The 19,108-nt window shown below is 41.2% G+C and overlaps 1 protein-coding gene across 1 annotated transcript in view; it reads right to left on the minus strand.

Moving 5' to 3' along the window:
- The window catches only part of FAT3 (FAT atypical cadherin 3), a 368,576-nt gene that overhangs the window by 330,713 nt on the left and 18,755 nt on the right, over positions 1-19,108 (minus strand). The window contains exon 2 of the mRNA XM_009286273.1: positions 9,294-12,605. Coding sequence (XP_009284548.1) covers positions 9,294-12,588 — 3,295 coding nt within the window. The 5' untranslated portion in view covers positions 12,589-12,605. The remainder of the gene's footprint in view (positions 1-9,293; positions 12,606-19,108) is intronic.

Genomic DNA, 19,108 nt, shown 5'->3' on the forward strand with positions numbered 1-19,108 from the left:
CTGCCCAGGGAAGTGGTTGAGTCCCCATCCCTGGAGGTATTTAAAAGACGTGTAGATGTGGCACTTAGGGACGTGGTTTAGTGGTGGACTTGGCAGCGTTAGGTTAATGGTTGGACTCGGTGATCTTAAAGGTCTTTTCCAACCTCAATGATTCTATGATTCTATGATTCAGGCTGCCCCTCTCTTGAGGCAGGGTTGTGGTAACCAGACTGTCACCAGTGGGGAGCAGCTGCAAAGTTGAGGTGTACTGGCTATAAAGATATTGTTTGATTACTCTCTTCAGGACATGGTACAGACATCCAAGAGCAAAAATCCATGTGTGTCTAACCGGAAGGGCAGGTAGGCTCCACAGCATGTCCTGATGTTCCCAGTCATTTAGATGGGGGATGCACTGGAGGGTACCACAGCTCTCTGCAGACCCACACTCCCCATTTCCTTTCCCATTCCTCTGATGCAGAGAGCATGAGGGAAGCCAAGCACAGTCCTACATCTTCACACACTTCCTGCTCCCACAGTACACTGCAGCAGGACTTGCCTGAGCAGAGGGCAGGTACCACCAGCAGGACTCACACAACCACCTTTCACCACCTGGCGTAGGACTCACCTCACCATAGCTGAGCAACACATTCATGTCCAACCTACGTGAGACATTTAACCAGGGGAGCAAAGCCATATGAGATGAACACTGCCCCATGTTACGTGTCCAAGTTAATCCCCATGTCACCTAATTACAATGCCAGGGAGGGTAGCCCAGGGCCCAGCCGGCAGTGAGAGATCATGCAGCTTCCCACCCCATGTCACTGCCCCACGATCTGCAAAACACTGGAGGCACAGAGCCTGCAGAGCTATCCTCAAAACATTCGCAGAAAAAGAGAAAGATGTGACAACTCCTAACCACAACAGAATGGATTTACCCCTTTTTTTGTTAGGCACAGACAAAATGATCAGGTCGATGCCAGTGGACAACTTAACTCTGAGAAACACAAAAAAGTATTAGTGCGAACACCTAATGCAAACCAACTGCAATGAAAACTCCCTCCCCACATACACTCAGTTTGGCTTTCTCTCAGTTATTTCTTATTGGCAACGCTTCAATGCTAATAAGACACCATAAGTGTAATAAAGATGTTTACATTAAACAGCAGACTACAGATTAAAAGAATCTGTTCCATGAGCTATAGCTCATCTGCAAACATCTATTGTCAGGTAAGCACATATGTATGAATAGAGAGAGATTTGACAGTGGAAGGATTTTTTTATTTTGTTTTATTTTTACCTTGCTGGCAAAGACCTAACAAGTTCGAGGACTTGAACACTGAAATCAGCCAAACAGCCTTAAAATATGACACAGTTTTTTAGCAATGAGAGCAATGACAGATTGGAAGAGCTTTCCAAGCAAGTGCCTGATTCGCCATTACTTGTAGTCCTTGAACTGCAAACAGCTTTGTAAAAAGCACCCTTTAATCCAGCTTCCAAGGTAAATCCTGGAGCCTGTCTATGTACTGAAGCAGGGGAAGAGATACATGGACTTATATTTTTGATCAGTCCGGTGTTACCACCTGTCCCTGCTCCAAACAAGCCCCACAAATTCCTGATTAACTCTGTCTAGTTCTACTGCTCCCTAAAAAGCCACACAACCTGCTTCAAGGGTCAGACAGCAGGATGTGTCCTCGATTTTATCAGCCACTGGACATTCCCTCTCTCTTGGACTAGTTTCAGGAAGGGATTAGGCAGTACACCAAAGTGGCTCCACGTAATCTTAGACACTGTTGAAACATCCTCCTCTGTACGTCCCAGGAGGACAGGACTGCTCGTATTGCCCTCCACATGCTCATAAACTTGCATAATGCTTTGCATTAACAACATCACTTCTCAATGCCCCTGGGCTTCCATTGGTGCCTTGGAAGAGCAAAAATGGATTTTTCTCCAGTTTCCTCTGAAATACCATGAATTGCTCAAATGGGAAGGCAGATCATGGTCTGAAGTGATACCAGGATAAAGCTGGTGCTCGGATGCTCAGACTGAACACCAGACACTGTAAGTCAATTTCCCTCCAGTCTCACTTAACTGGCTACCTTGAGGCTTGGTCCCATTGGTGGCACTTTGGGCATAAGCTTTCGGCAGAAGCACTTGTGTATAATTTAATGGACCGTGATGCACAGCATAACGTAGGGGTCACTTCTGGGTTTACATGCTAAGGGAGAGAATAACAGAACACGCGATAGTACGGACTACTCTTGGAAACAGATCTCAAGGGTGATAAAGGTGACAGCTAGGAAGAAATACAAACTGCACATTTCTTTATTAATAAATAAATTACTTGGAGATTGAGACGAAATGTCCTATCGTCAGGAGCATCCTGAATAATAAAGGGATTCTCTAAACATTTTCCAAAGAAGGGAAAACATGCAAATTACAGCTAGCTATAAAATTTGTACATCATGAGCTGTTTTATGAGGTACAAAGCCAAGAGAGCTGAACAGCTTGAACGGAACAATTCTGCACGACTGGCCTCACTTAGGAAACTTTCAAAGTATGTCAGGATACTTAGGGCCCTTTAAAGTAAATATTTTCGTAAGCTGATGCATTGTTTTAGGGTTCATATTATTAAATAAAAACTTCAACAAATTCACTCCAGTGAAACCAAGACAAGCCTTGTTCCTTTACTAATTTACAGCTACAAATGACAGGGAAATTATAAGCACACAGACACAGAATTTATGAAAAAAACTTGTTTTTCCACCACAACTAATTTTAAAGAAAAAGAAAAATGTTAACAATTACTTTCCTAAAATTGGAAATCATAAATGAAGGAAAGCTTGCACTATTAGAAGCTGCCAGAGATAACTCACAGAACGACGACAACACAGTACTGCAGACTCAGATAGCTGTTCCCACAAATGCTTTATTCATGGCTGACACAGACACAGGATGACAGACCAGATTTTGGCCAGGACCGTGCTCTGTGATCCGTCTGGCATGCTCCTTCCCAGAGAGGCTGCTCAGGAGAGCCATCGCGGACGGGCTGAGGACCGATGATCTCCAGTCCCAAGTGGCGGCTGCAAGTGCCTTCCCCGCGAGCATCCCCCTTTCCTGAGCCACCTCCCAGCAACACCCACTGGCACTTCTCTTGTTGTAGGGCCTGAAGTTTCTTTGAAAACTGGTTTTAGAAGCCTGTGATAATTAAGTGGCTCTGAAATACTAGTGGCTCTGGGCAATCAAATTTGCCTACAGTCACCAGGAAAATGAAGAACATATGTCATACTAATGCCTCAAAACTCTACAATGAATTCAGTTCTACAAGTGAGTCTCCCCAGATTTACCCACCAGTTCCTACATACTTTCATAAAGTTAAACAAGTAAGGGCAAAAAAAATCACGTATCACAAACCATTTTCATTTTTACTTGATTTTGTTTCAAGGAAATACTAGTAATGGTCCCACATAAATATTTATCAGACCACTCAAATTGTAATAAGTGAAAGTATCCCTCAACTTGCATACACAACAACCAAAAACTATTTTAGAAGACGGTGACAAGATGCAAAGAGTCTGAAGCAATAAATTTATTCCCTTCTGCCAGACAGATATAACAGTGCAGGCAGGTCTGCTTTATTGTAAACTGTATCATCTAGTGTTTCTAGTTTCCATTATTAATCGTTTGAAGACATGATTAGGGTTTTCCAACACCGACTGGCTTCTTTTTAGACTCCAGCCACAGTTTGTCAGGAATTTCTATCACTCATGGGGTACCTTAAAAGGTATCAAAATAGAAGATCTGACTGCTATCCTTGGCACCATAAATAAATCCATGGAGTCTGTAATAATTCGCACTCTACCTCCATTTAATAGTATCTTTAAGATTTCAGCACCGTGAAAGACAGGCTTGGCTTATTCAGTTGAATTTCAGGGCTGAAAACACCTAAAGGTAACAAGTTAACAGGGTCATCTCCAGCTCGTGTTCTTATCAGAGGGCCTCTACGGGGGTGGAAATTAGTGCCAGCTAATGCCTAAATTTAAAGCCCCAATGAAAATCAGGGCACTCAGACTCCTGAATAACCTTAGGAAATGAGGTTAGTAAGTTTTGAAAGCATCGCTTAAGTCCATGCTTATGGGCTTTGCAAGAACATTAAGCATCCCCTAAGCATTTCAGTAATACCACTATTTTATCTCCGTGTTCAATTTCAGTGGGACTTAAGAAGACGTTTCAATGCTTTCCTTAGAAGTAGAAAAAGACTTATTGCTTCAGTTTTCCCACCTATGCAGTGGAGTTAGTCATTCCTTGCATCCCAGGGCACTGCCACACCAACACCGATCAAGCCTACAGAAGTCTGCAGCAGAAGATGCTGAGTGTGTCTAGTCTCTCTGCTCCTCTAGAACTCATTTTGTTCATTTGCTATTACTAGTACATCCATGGGTAGCATAGGGGTAAATATAGAAACTCTTCAAGCGCCAGGCTGTTATATCAACTGTGCACAGAGTAGAAACACATGCCAGACTAAAAAGTGGAGCTTGAGTCAAAAATGCTGTTTAGCTGAACCACAAATCATTAAAAAATGAGAAGGAAGACGTCAGCATTTAGGCTAGGACTGATCTCATCTAACTCAACCTTTTGAGAAGTCAGGAAGTCTCGCTAGTTGTCCAAGTCCCCACAGCAGCCAGAAGAGAGGTACTGCTAACTGGCAATTAGTCACCCAAGGTAGGTGATATCATAAACCCATATGCATTTGCTGGAGTCACCACCAGCTCCTGAGACAGCAAAAATACACCATTTTGTTGTGGTATCAGCACTATGAGGGTATACATACCAGAGCTGAGAAAATCCAGGGGTTTATGAAGGCAGTAGAGGACCTCTGACAGAGACCATTTCCAGAAGACTAGTCATATCTATTAGAGCCATCACTAGGATGAAAACTCAGAGAACACTGTCATCCCACAAAAATCTTTAACAGATCTCTGCTCATTTTGTGTTACAACAATCTGGAAATATAGAGGGGTTTTTACACAATTCTCTTCTAAGGAACTGCAATTAGCAGACTGGAGAGGAGTTTGGAGAAACACACCAGGAGGGAAGCAGTACTAGAGATGAAGAAATGGCTCGAGCTTCTCCATAGCCCCCGAGTTGTGTAAGGGGAAGGTAACCACCTACATTCGCAAGTAAGGTCAAAGCATCAGATCTTGATGACTTTTCATAGATGGAAAAGAAGGTGGGATGCTCCTGTCCAGCACTGTTTTCTGAGAAAATGAAAAATCGTAAAATATTAGCTGCACAACTCTCATCTCTTATACTCTTGAAAACCTTCTTTCCAGTTCTTATTTTTACAAGCACATTTATGTGCGGGCTTCATATTGAAAGACAATTCCCTGAAATTAGGCTAAAAACATCAAACCGGTAGAGAGGAGTCTACACATATTATCTAGCATGTGAACCTGACAGCATATATTCTTGTTTACAGTTGGTTTACAGTTAACAGGGATGGGTTAGAGCTGACCAAAGCAAGGTGTTTAGTGTAGACCTCTACCTCTGAGCTAGTCATGCAGGGACCTTTCATAGTTCAGAGAAAAATGAACATTTTTAGAGCATGATTCATTCAACTTATTTCATATTTTTACTTTAGGGTAAAATGAATCATGTTTCTCAATTGCCCATTTCTCTCTGTTGACTATAAGGAAAGCCTGCAGTGACTAGTTCTGGCTGCAGATAACCATATTTCATCATATAGATTACATCTCAGGAGTCCAAGAGAATGAGAGGAAGCGGTTCTGAACAGGAGACAGAAGAAAAAAGAGCATCCATAAATGGCAGGATCACATTATGTGTCCCTCAGCACAGGGATCTTAAATGGCAAGCTTGTGACATTTATACCAACAGTCAATAAATAGGCCAATGAGGATAGAAAAATCAATGAGTTTGAACTATACACCTAGGCTGGTGACAAACTCAATCTCCATTGAGGCTTGAATCAACAAATAAGAGTCCTCTATTAAAAAAAAGTTCCTTTTTTTTTTTTTTTAACCTCTAGGAAAGTCTTAAACCAGTTTTTTAGCTATGAAACATGAGTTGAGTTGTAAACCCACGAGAAATTTAGTCTGCTGGTTAAGGTACTAGTGGGAAACCAGGGGTGAAGTTGGAGGAGGTCAGGAACTGCTGCCTTCTACTTCAGGAGTTTTTATTGATTTACAAATTTGTACCGGCTCTGCCTTGCGGAAAAGGAAAGTAAATCCACTGAAATAAATATGGAAGTGATTCACAAGGCTGTGGGAACAAATACATGTAAAATTTCACTTCAGCAAATACTTCTAGCTGGCAAATGCTTGCTATGCTTCTGGTTACTACCACATATGAACTACAGTATCTAACAGTGAATGCTGTAACACAACGACGATAATCCTCAAAACCAATTCTCTACGACACAAGGCAAAGAGCAGCACTGTGGGAAGGAAATCCCAGGCTCACCCCCATGGCACATCTCTTATCAAACTGCAACAGCACCAGGATTTGCACGTATACCCTATGCAGAGAGATCCATATTGGCCAATATGGAGGAGACTCCCAAGCTTGCTGACCATGAACCACTGTTCAGACCTGAATGGAGAACAGCCTGTTGTGGCACCCACACCACAAGCCAGGTCAAGTTCAGTGGAGTTAGATGCACCTATATGCACCTGTATACATCTATAATGGAATAAGAACAAAGCCACCATGCCAACAGGCGTGCGGCAGCCTGGAATGGTGTGGATCCACCATGCAGGCCAGCTCCTCCTCAGGTATCCCTGCACCGTTTCCCCTCCTCGGTATCGATGTGCCTCGGGGAGCACAGGCACATCTCACTCAACACACGGGGTGACAGCATTAAGATGGAATACTGCAGAAGAATAAAAATAATGCACTCAAGCAGAATTTTGCTGAAAGCACAGACTTGCTTGGAGTCCAGCCTGCTCACATATCAGGATGAATTTGGCCCAGTTTATATCCTAATGATTATAATGGATACTGCAGTCTTCTTTTCATTAAGGCAGCAGCCAAAACTATTGATTTGTTGTACTTCGCACTCCTGCTTACCTTCACAAATTTCAGGAGAGATGGTGAATAAGCCAATAGAGTCAGTCAGTTTAAAAGTGACAAATTAACTGCGCTGAAAGTAAATAAACAGCTATGTCTTTGTAAATTAATTCAATATGTGGCTTGAGCTCTTTTCTACAGCTAGAAAGCTGATTCATCATTCAGCAGCATTTAAGTTGCCACCAGTTCAACAGCAGAATATTAATGTTGTGTCCTATTTGACACAGCAGGTCAAATTCTGCACTCGGGTTACAACAGCATGACTCAGAGTAGCTCCTGAACCCCCAAGCCCTGCTCTCCACATCGCCCTGGCTGCAACTATGCACCCAAGCGTTCCCCAAGATGGTTTCAAGGAGGTTTAAGTTGTACTGAACAGTTGTGGAAAACAGATAGAAAAAGAATCCAGAAGAGTCTTTTGATCTGCTGGATTATGAGGTGTCTTCTGGAACTGTTTAGTGAAACAGGACAAGTGACAGGGTTGGTTCATTTTCATTAAAATTCTTGTGGAAGAGTGAAACAATGACAAATACATGCAACTTTTAGAGTTCGGGGGTTGGTTTCTGGGGTGTCCCCCCCCCAGCTAGATTTCAATTCTGGAAAGAAACAAAGTATGTTTAATGTGGAATATTAAGTACAATTCCCACTCATGTCAAAACATGATTTGTGCTTTACTGAATGGGGGACCCTAACTTATTATGGGCTATTGCCCCTACTAGTCTAGACACAGGGTAAAAACCCTGGTTAATTTATTAATGAGCAACAAGCACTAACTTACTCTAACGATACCTTTCAGTTCAATAAATATTGAATCTTGAGATTTTCAGACCAACACTGCAGCATTTGGACCAGTCTCCCATTGCTTTATAAAGAACCCATTTAGCTGAAATTGATGCTACTGAATAAGCAGGTAGGCCAAATTTTTCAAATGCAGGAGCTTAAAATTGAAATTCATGTTCAACCGTCTAAATAATGTTATCCGGATGCCTTCAACTGCTATTAGCACTGTAGGCTTGTGAGCTCTTAACGTTTCTGGAAATTAGAGTAGACGCCCTCTTGACTTTTGACACTCAAGTTTGATGTTTCTGAACACAAGGTTTTGACTGTATCATCTGTGCACAGCTGCAGCAGAGAGACTATAGCACAAATAGAATAAAAATATTTTTCACTGCTTATGCTCAGATGCGATGCACAGCATTTGTAATGTCGTCTGTTTTTCATAATGTTCAGTTTAGAAAGTTGACATTTGATTAAACAGTTTGATTTTGCCAAAACATACATTTTAATCTTATGTTTTAATACCACATTCTCAATTAAAAGCTTTAGAAAAAGACAAAGTCTGCTTAAACCACAGTAAACCCACAGACCTAACATAGTTAATATAATTTCTGAAACTGTTGACTAATATTTTCTAATTTCTAGTACCATTTAGCACCACAGCTGCACCATTACTCCCAACAGCTATCAGACATTTAAAGAGCCAGCTTGTTAAGTGTTTTACTAGATAGCCTTTTATACTTAGTCTTTTCCACATTTTCCAATAGGGTGATGCAGTAGTGAAGTTCATCTTGAAAATCTTCACTCTATTAGTACTGTTTTCTAACATCGATGTTCATATACTAGCGCCTCCAAGGGAAAGCTAACACAGTTGGTTTACAGTTAGCATCTTTCTCTGTATTTCTACCTTTACGCAAGCATGCCAACACTGATGAACACCATGCTACAAGAAAGCGTATTATACAGAATGGCATATCATTCCAGACTGCTAACTCCCATGAAAAATTACTCCCACCAACAATAAGAACAAGACCACAAATAGGTTTTAGGATGAAATAATTCTGTTTCATGCTCCTTATTTCCTTTCATTGGGTTTAACACCGCATTCAAGGTCATGAGCGTTGTGACTCTGTGGAGGTGACCCGAGTAATTTACAACGATCAACAGATAATACAGTGACTGGAAGCAAGTCATTCCGTAACTATCACTGCTTTCTAAATGGAGTCATCACATAGCTGCTGAAAAGGAATGTGTATTATTTCACACCCACAGAGTGATGAATGTAACCAGGTAATTAAATCATGTCATTGCTGTGCCTGGAAAATCCTTATTTATAATTTTATCTTGCCTGTTAAGAAGAACTGAACTTCTTGTTAAGGGTAGAAAATAATTACGCCTAAGCTTTGCTTTTGCAAAGACCTCTACGAATGGAAAAGGAAATTAGAAACAAAACTCACCGGTTTCTTCATCTATGCTGAATCTCCCCAGGCCGCTGCCATCCCTGATGGAATACTGGATATCTCCATCCCTTCCAGAGTCCTCATCTCGAGCAACAACTTGCAAAACACTTGTACCAATGCGGGAGTTTTCCTTTACAGATCCAATGACGGCAAAGTCAGGAAAATAGGGGGTATAGAGATTTTCGTTAACATCCACCACTTCAACTTCCACAAAAGAAACAGAAGAGAGAGAAACCGGTCGCCCCTTGTCCTTTGCACGCACAGTCAGGTTGTAGAACTGCTGCTTCTCGTAATCGAGCTCTTTGTTCAAGCGGATGGCGCCACTCGCTTTGTCTATTTCAAACCGCCCGTTGTAATCGTTCACCAGCGAGTAACGGACTTGACCTCCCAAGCCGAGATCTGGATCATGAGTTTCCAACCAAGCTATGACAGTGCCAACTGGCAGGTCCTCAAGGACCTTCACATTGTAGCTGGACGGTATAAAGGCTGGAGAGCAATCATTGACATCATCCAAAAAAACCTTCAGAGGCACAATGGAAAACTGCTGATGGCCATTCTCTGCTTTGTCCCTAGCCTCAATCTTCAGTGTATAGTTTGCTTTTGATTCCCGGTCTAGTTGATCGGCCACATACACCATTCCCGTGGAACCGTTGATGGCAAATTGCTGGGTGTCTGTCAGTACTGAGTAAGTCACTTCACCATTGGATCCTAGGTCTTTATCTCTGGCTTCTACCTGGATAATCTCTGTACCAAGACTTGTACTTTCTAAAATATTAACTGAGTAACTGTCCTGTAAAAAAACAGGCATGTTATCATTTGCATCCTCCACAGTGACAGTCAACAGTCTCCATGCAGATTTCTGTGGATTACCTAAATCATAAATTGTAATATTAAGGAGATAGAGCTCTGTTTTTTCACGGTCCAATGGCATAAGAACATTAAGTACCCCCGTCTCCATGTCAATGTTGAAACAACTATCTACGTTACCGTCAGAAATTGTATAAACTACTCTCCCATTAAAGCCTGAGTCTGCATCATAGGCTTTTATCCTCAGGATGGTCGCACCAACTGGCAGATCCTCTGAAACCTTTACATCAGTCGGGAAGGATTTGTCAAAATGTGGTGCCTGCCTGTTCACCGAATAAAAATCAAGAAAACCATCTTCCAAATTTAGCTTCACATTTGCTTTTGCCTTTTTGAGTAATTTTTCTGCTAGCTTCTGAGCAACTCTAGTTTCTCTACAGCTAAAGGTCTTTGAAGACACTTTCCCATGAACTACCGAAATATTAACAAACATAGCATCAGCAAAGTTCTCTCCATCAGTTGCCGTTATCTTAAGGCCAAAATTGCTGTTCTTTATGCCAGAATTAATTAGAGATTTTTTAAGCTGCAGGACACCAGAGTCAGGATTTAAATAAAAAATGCCAAGTTCATTTCCAGAGATTATTTTGTACTTCACAAGCTCTAACTCATCTATGTCTATTGCAGAAACAGCAGTGATGTGACCACCAACGGGAAAATCAGATGAAATCACTCCCTGACACGCCACTTTTTCAAAGAGGGGTTTGTTATCATTGACATTGCCTATGTATATGGTGACATTCACTTCGCTTTCATGGCGGTAGGGAGAACCCCAGTCGGAAGCTCTCACAATGAACCTGTAGCTTTCTGGTGAAGACTCAAAGTCCAGTTCTTCAGATGTGCTGATGACACCTGTAAACTGGTTTATTGTAAATGGCAGTGAGTTCAGACTGGCAATGCTGTATGTTATGTATCCATTTTCTCCCCTATCTTTATCAACTGCTGAAACTGCCAAAACGCTAGACCCTACAGGGACGCTTTCGTTGACGAACGAGCTGTAGGAGGGCTGCTGGAACTCCGGAGTGTGATCGTTGGCATCTTCTAACCTGACAGTAACCTGTGCTTTTAAATCACCACCTTTGTTTGTATATACTTCTAATTCATAAAGGTCCTTCTCAATGATTTTCAAAGGACGAGCAGTAGTAATAAGGCCTGTGTTGGGATTGATCTTAAAATACTCAGCTTCCTCACTTGGAGATATTTTATATTCCACACCCTGTGGCTCAGGCATCAGCTTAACTACCGCAACCACCACACCAGGAGGTGAAAATTCACTGATCGAAACATCATATACTTCCTTTTCAAACTTCATGGGGATACTTTCTTTCTTGGGACTAGCAATGTGGACCAGTTTGACTGCAGAAAATTTCTGCGGAGATCCTTTGTCCTTGGCTTGGAGAGTCAGGTTATAACCATACGGGAAGCTGTCCCAATCAATAGGCTTTCTTTCTTTGATTTTGTACTCATTCATCCATTTACCTTCTTTAGTCAGAAAGAACTGTTCTAGCGGATCTCCAGCCACAATAGAAACAGATTCTATTTCTCCATTGGCTCCTTCATCTAGGTCGTCAACGTTAACAACTGCATAGGTAGGCTCCTTGTCTGATGGGGAGGGAATATGGGTTACTACATTTATCATTGGGGCATGTTCATTTATACGTTCAATGTGAACATAAAGCTTGGCAGTGCTGCTTACGCCATTGTTTCCATAAAGCTTCATCCCACGGTCCACAGCCAAAATCTCAAGATCGTATCTGTTTTTCTCATCATAGTTTAACCGGCCACTTAAGGAGATAACACCACTCGTAGGATGAACTGAGAAGAGATCAACTTTGTTTTTGAAGTAATAATAAAATTCACCATTGGACCCAATATCCGCATCTGTTGCGGTCACCTGTGCAATGCTAGTCCTTAAAGGAGTGCTTTCCGCTATCGTGACAGAGTACGTGGTTGGTGAAAACAAAGGTCTTAAATCATTCATATCCAAAACCCGGATGTTCACTTTTGTCCACGCTTCCAAGTCCTCTCCTCTGACAGACCCTTTCACCATCAATAAATAGTTGTCCTGGATTTCTCTGTTCAATATAGCAGAATTCCCACCTTTAGTCCTTATTCTTAGGAAGCAAAAGTCAGCAATGATGACTTCCTCTGCTTTAAAAAAGCCCTCGTCATCGCCAGACACTATCCTGTACTTGATATCCCATGAAAGGTCAGCCAAGGTAATGCCCATCCTCGTTTGACTGTTGACATAGGTCCTGGCTGCCGAATTCTCATACACCGTAGCATTGTAAGTGGAATGTGTAAAGTGAAAGCCAAGTGTGGCGGTCCCATGAGCTACCTGGCAAACGGACACCAGGAACTTGACAATCAGAAGGGCAAGGCATGACGGAGGTGGCCGTGAGCCTGACCAGCGGCCCATATTCACCTCCATCACATCATTCTTTCACCCTGTGACAGAGAAAGAAAACAGGAAACAGTTGATCAAGAGATAAAAACTGTACTGTGAAGTGTCACGTCAAAACTACTTATTAAATTTCTAATGAAAAATAAAATATATGCCATAACTAGTCACTGTATATTTAACAAAACAGAAAGGAAGAACACTATATACACAGACACACACAAAAGCACCAGTTTTGGATTATATTTTTACATGTGTGTGAGCGTGTAATATGTATGCATGCGCACATACATGCACATAATACATAAATATATATACGTGTGTTTATACACTTTTTTAACATAAAAAATTCTATGAGACCCTACCACATCTACCCTACACACATGCACACAGTCCATAATAATAATCATATTGAAAAAAACCTAAAATCAGACACACATATTTGCCTAAGTTTATATAAGAGGATGAACCACATACAGAAATCATTGTTTTTATTTACCAGTAGCTCCAACTAAGCCTAAACTTGTTTGTTTTCAGAGCATATTAGAAAACTCATTTTTAGTTGCAATACTTGGAAAGGAGACAGGATTTTCACTACGTATGTAGCACTGTGATAGTCAAATGTTACCAGGTTTTTTATGGACAGTTAAGAAAGATCAGAGAGTTGATGAAATCTGAGCCACCAAGAACAAGTAGTACATAAAAATCACTACCCAGCCATTACTTTAATTACAGATACCTTCAGAAAAAGCAAAATTAAGGAAGAATTCTAGCTAATTAAATGCAATTGCATACACATACACATATGCATACACATACCCAGATACAATGAGAACAGACAAGATACAATGAAGAAAATAAAACTGCTCGATAAAGCTCCCAGGTGAAGACTCAGGTTAGGAAACAGCGCAGCTGAGATAGCCCATAGGACTGGACTTTACTCTTGAATATATACCACAATGCATCTGTAATTATGGTCACCATGTTCCACCAAATACACTGGGTAACATACACTAAATGAGGACACAGATGAACATTTTTTTCTGCATGGCCAACAAATGCTCCATTCACTGTGTACTACTGCCACCCCAACCTAAGAAGGGTAAAGACCCTTTCCAATCTACTGCCTGTCCTGCTGCCAACAGGCCATCCCAACCAGCAAGAGCGTAAACACATCCTTGCTCAGATGGAGTGAATTTGAGCTTGCACCACATTTCAATTTGGCAACCACAAGCAGAAACAGTTGATGAGCCACCAAGAACAAGTAGTACATAAAAATCACTACCCAGCCATTACTTTAATTACAGATACCTTCAGAAAAAGCAAAATTAAGGAAGAATTCTAGCTAATTAAATGCAATTGCATACACATACACATATGCATACACATACCCAGATACAATGAGAACAGACAAGATACAATGAAGAAAATAAAACTGCTCGATAAAGCTCCCAGGTGAAGACTCAGGTTAGGAAACAGCGCAGCTGAGATAGCCCATAGGACTGGACTTTACTCTTGAATATATACCACAATGCATCTGTAATTATGGTCACCATGTTCCACCAAATACACTGGGTAACATACACTAAATGAGGACACAGATGAACATTTTTTTCTGCATGGCCAACAAATGCTCCATTCACTGTGTACTACTGCCACCCCAACCTAAGAAGGGTAAAGACCCTTTCCAATCTACTGCCTGTCCTGCTGCCAACAGGCCATCCCAACCAGCAAGAGCGTAAACACATCCTTGCTCAGATGGAGTGAATTTGAGCTTGCACCACATTTCAATTTGGCAACCACAAGCAGAATTTGGCTACAAATAAGGCACAAGGCTCCATCGCCGGCAGTCTGTCTCGATCCAGTCTGTCCCACTCCAGCCACCTCAAAGCAGTGAGAGCCTTTCCATTGATTTCAAAAGGCCCACTATAAATGTGAATATTCACATGCAATTAATAAGCAGCCATTTGGGGAAGACTTGGAGTTCCTCCATACAGTCCTGTTGTGGAATAGCCCCAGTGCCTCACTTCAGGGATCTAAATTGGGAGGTTAAGTGGAGACAAGGTAAGTGGAGACACCGGCTGAAGGTTGCTGGAGGGTGCTGCAGAAGATATGAGCCAGGCTCCTGCTTATTGCTTCCCACTGAAAGGAGAGGAAAGGAGCCTGAGGAAACTAGGCAGGTGCTTGCAGTGAGACAGTGTGAATAAGCTTCTTTGTTACAGAGTACATTCGCTGCTACTCGTGAAAATCATAATCAATTTTAAAAGGCAATTATTGAAAGACCCACTGCACACATACATTGTTCTCATTGTCATTTAAAAGCTACTTGAAAACGTAGTTTTCTCCAAGCTAGAATACAGAGTGGAAAAGGATAGGAAAAGTTGTCGATAATGACAGGGGTTAATTTAAGTTTCCAGAATGATTTCAGCATCCCCTAGGAGATTTATAAATTGCATGCAAGTTTCGGAATATGAATTCATATTAGTTATCACTTCCAATATAACTGAATGACTATTGCACTTCTAAGTGCTAACGACAATCGGTTTATTGCACTGATGTTACAACGTTCACACAAAACACTTAACTTCCTGATCCCACAGTCTATGTCCCATTGCTTAACACATTAATCAATTTGATCATTTATCAAGGCACTCATCTTTCAGTACACTTATTTTCACATGCAGCTTTCCCTCCTCAACTTGTTTCCTTCTTATTTTCTTTTCTATTATATCAACAAAATAAGCAAACCCTTTAAAAAGAAAATTAAAATGTAAGATTATATCACCTCCTGGACCTGCATTCCCCAGTAACAGGCAAATCCCCACAGAACTACATGTGGCAGTTCCTTTTCTGAATATGCCCACTCAATTGTTGTGCACCTATCATGTGAGTCCTGTGAATAACATTTCAACCCATAGAGTTTATACATTGAATACGTACAATTCTCTAATGCTTTGTGTACGTGAAAGAACAGGTCTCCCCATGCTCTCCCCATGCTCAGGTTGAACCCCAGAAGACCCAGGATGGAATTTTTCTACTTCAGCTAGGAAAGATTTTTTTTATGGTTGTTGCCATTTCACTCAACTAAAAGATCAGAGCAGTGTCACCTTATTTTTCAGCACAGCAAACATTTATCAACCTAATCCACCTGTGTGAAAATATCAAAGAAGTCCCTTATTTTCATGGGGCTTGATGTGAATCACTTTGAGTACTGCCACTAAAAGCTGCTGCTTCAGCCTAGCATGGGAGACAATGCCCTTAAGTGGAAAATACAACCAATATACGGTATGCTGCCGAGGAAAAGCCAGCCAAGGGGAATGAGAAATCCTAATGAGAGAGACCCAACTCATAACAAAATAAAGGGCTGTGCCTCTTCTGTGATGTCGCATTATTAAAATACTCAACAATCACTGTGTTGCTGACTTTTACCAAGAACACTTCAGCATCCTCCCGCTATACTGCAATACCAGCCTCTCCCCACTGCTAAGAGAAAGTGAATTTTTGCTGGCTTATGATGGATACTGATGCTATGTTTCATATGAGCACCCAGACCTTATTTCACCACAGCTCAGCAGCTTCCCAGAAATAGGTATCTTTGGAGTCATGAAATTAATTGTATTATCTTATTTACACCTCATTTGGTGGTCTAGTTTCTCCTGTCCACACCATAGTTCAGTCTGAGATGGCTTCTCTCCATCATTCATAGCCATCAACATCAAGTTTCCCAGTCCACCATAATCAGAAATCAGTTTTCCAGAGAAATTCATTGCTGCAAGCAAAAATGATTTAAAACTTTACCTTCAGGTTATCCATACCCAAGGTTACAGACTCTGCTATGGCAGACAGGCATCAAAGTAGATATTTACAAAGCTATGTGATTAGGCGAACCTAATGAAAAAGTTGTGTATATCCCAGGCAATATAACATGACAACCTTAAGATGCCATTCCATTTATCTATTTATTTTTAGAGAAAGCCAGGGCTAAGACCTAATCTCAAATACACTGCTGTAAATCCAGTCATGTCAATAGTCTATGAAGTTTTAGTGGTTCAGTGCAATCAGGATCAGTCCTGAAACACTAAATTCCACCTAGAAACAACATATGTATGTGTGTGTGTTTGTGAATGTGTGTTTTCGTTATGTATACATATGTATACACAAACACAGTTTGTGTATTTTTAGGTACAGTTTCAGGGTTGGCACTGGAAAAATTGGACCTTCACATCAGGCAGCACTTTCAGAGTTTGATTTCATTTCAGATGTGGTATGCAGAGTTATAACAAGCTCCTCATTGAAGTTATTTATCTATCCATATATTTATATGGCCATCATCATTACATTATTTGAAAGTCCCAATGGATGAGCTATTAAACTGCCACTTGGGCTACCCAAGAATGTTCTATTCATTTACTGAACTCCTTTCTTCTGGGATATTTGTTTTTAAGAGCTCATAATACATACATACTCAATGCACAGGAAATGTAATGCGATAGGTTACAGAAACAAAATACAAAGCAACCCACCGTAAATTAAGAGGCATTCCTTTAAAGGCACTTCTTGTCAAAAAAATGTTATGGTTTCAAGTGAAGAGAAAGGTTGTGATTACTTTTGCTTGATTTTGAAACGTTTGGGCAGGAGCTACTCAAAAAAAAAAAAAAATCCCCTGGTACTGCTCAACACGGTTAATCTGAAGAAAAGAAACAGCTCTAACAAGAGCAGAGACTAAAAGAAAAAAACTTCTTCTAACTACCCAAGGGAGATGACAAGATAACACAAAGTAGGAGTCCAGCATCTTTCCACTCTAGCTCACATTAAATACTCTGGCCTTGACGTGGGAAGGAAGGAATGGAGAAATAGAATGGTGTGTCCTGATTTTTAATACTCTTTAAAATAAATTTGAACACCATGGAGATCTCTGTAATTTCACATTCAGTTCTCCGCTCAGTCACTTTCCTTCACTCCTTGAACAGATTAACTACTTGATCCTGCAGAATAGCTGCAGGGACCTGTAGGTAGCTGGTGCTCCTTAGAGGAATTGTGAGAGGTATGAGTGTCATTCCTTTTTCTCATCTTGGCTCTGGCAACCTCCATTCTGGGCTGCATCCAGATATAACACCTCACCAGACTGGGAAGGAAGACTCAAGTCCCAGGAACTGCCAGGATTCCTGCACACAAAAATCACGGCTCTAATTCAACGTGCAGATATGAAACAAGTGCTGTGTGATCATAGAATCATAGAACGGATTGGGTTGGAAGGGACCTTAAAGACCATCTAGCTCCAATCCCCCTGCCACTAGCCCAGGTTGCTCAGAGCCCCGTCCAACCTGGCCTTGAACACTTCCAGGGAGGGGGCATCCACCACCTCTCTGGGCAACCTGAGCCAGTGCCTCACCACCCTCATAGTGCAGAAAATGTTCAAAAATTAAGTGGAAATAACGGTGTTTACAATCTTTTTAAAGCATTTTCACATTTATTGCTAAAATAAATGCCATGTAGGAGATGAACGCTCTTGTTGACACTGGATTGTAAGGTGAAAAGGTACAGATTTCTTACCATCCCCTAGCTGAAATTTATAGGACTTTAAGAAAAACTCCGGTATAACAGTTTTTGTTGGTTGGGTTTTTTTTTTAGTAACTGATTATTGAAATTTTATAATTATAAATATTGGCTTTATCTCAATTTCTGTAATTCTCTAGAGCTAAGAAGAGTTTGGAAAGCATGAAATGCCTCCTTTTCACCCATATACAATTCTTTTTTCCTAGCCCTAGTGCTTGCAAGATATCAAGTTTAAAACTTTTGTTGTTATAATACATCAGCTTGATTCTTGATTTCCTTTAACAAGCAATTTCCCCCGAAGAATTAAAGAAGAAAAATCATTTTTGAGCCAATAGGTTTTCGTTTTTTGGTTTGGTTTTTTTTTTTAATAATGGGTTATTTGAAGCTGCTCAGGTTTTGGAATATCAGGATAAATGTCAGGGAGATAAATCACCAACACACCTCGTGAAACTTGCTGCAGCACTCTCAGTAAACAAGCTGGAACATATGGTTATAATTATGATTTGTATGACCACAGAAATCAGAAGCTCTAGTCACGAACCACAGCCTCGCTATGCTATGTATTGTACATACTGGAGCTGGTCCCAGTACCGACCCCTGAAGACCACCACTCGTCACTGGTCTTCACTTGGACATTGAGCCGTTGACTGCAACTCTTTGAGTGCAACCATCCAGCCAATTCCTTATCCACCGAGTGGTCCATCCGTCAAATCTATGTCTGTCCAATTTTGAGACAAGGATGTTGTGCAGGACAGTGTCAAATGCTTTGCACAAGTCCAGGTAGATGATATCAGTTGCTCTTCCCTTATTCACCAACGCTATAACCCCATTGTAGGCCACCAAATTTCTCAGGCATGATTTGCCCTTAGTGAAGCCATGTTGGCTCTCTCGAATCACCTCCTTATTTCCCATGTGCCTTAGCATAGCTTCCAGGAGGATCTGTTCCGTGATCTTCCCAGGCACAGACGTGAGACTGACTGGCCTGTAGTTCCCC

The sequence above is a fragment of the Aptenodytes forsteri genome, unplaced genomic scaffold (genome assembly GCF_000699145.1).
Source record: "Aptenodytes forsteri isolate BGI_AS27 unplaced genomic scaffold, ASM69914v1 Scaffold376, whole genome shotgun sequence".
NCBI lineage: Eukaryota > Metazoa > Chordata > Aves > Sphenisciformes > Spheniscidae > Aptenodytes > Aptenodytes forsteri.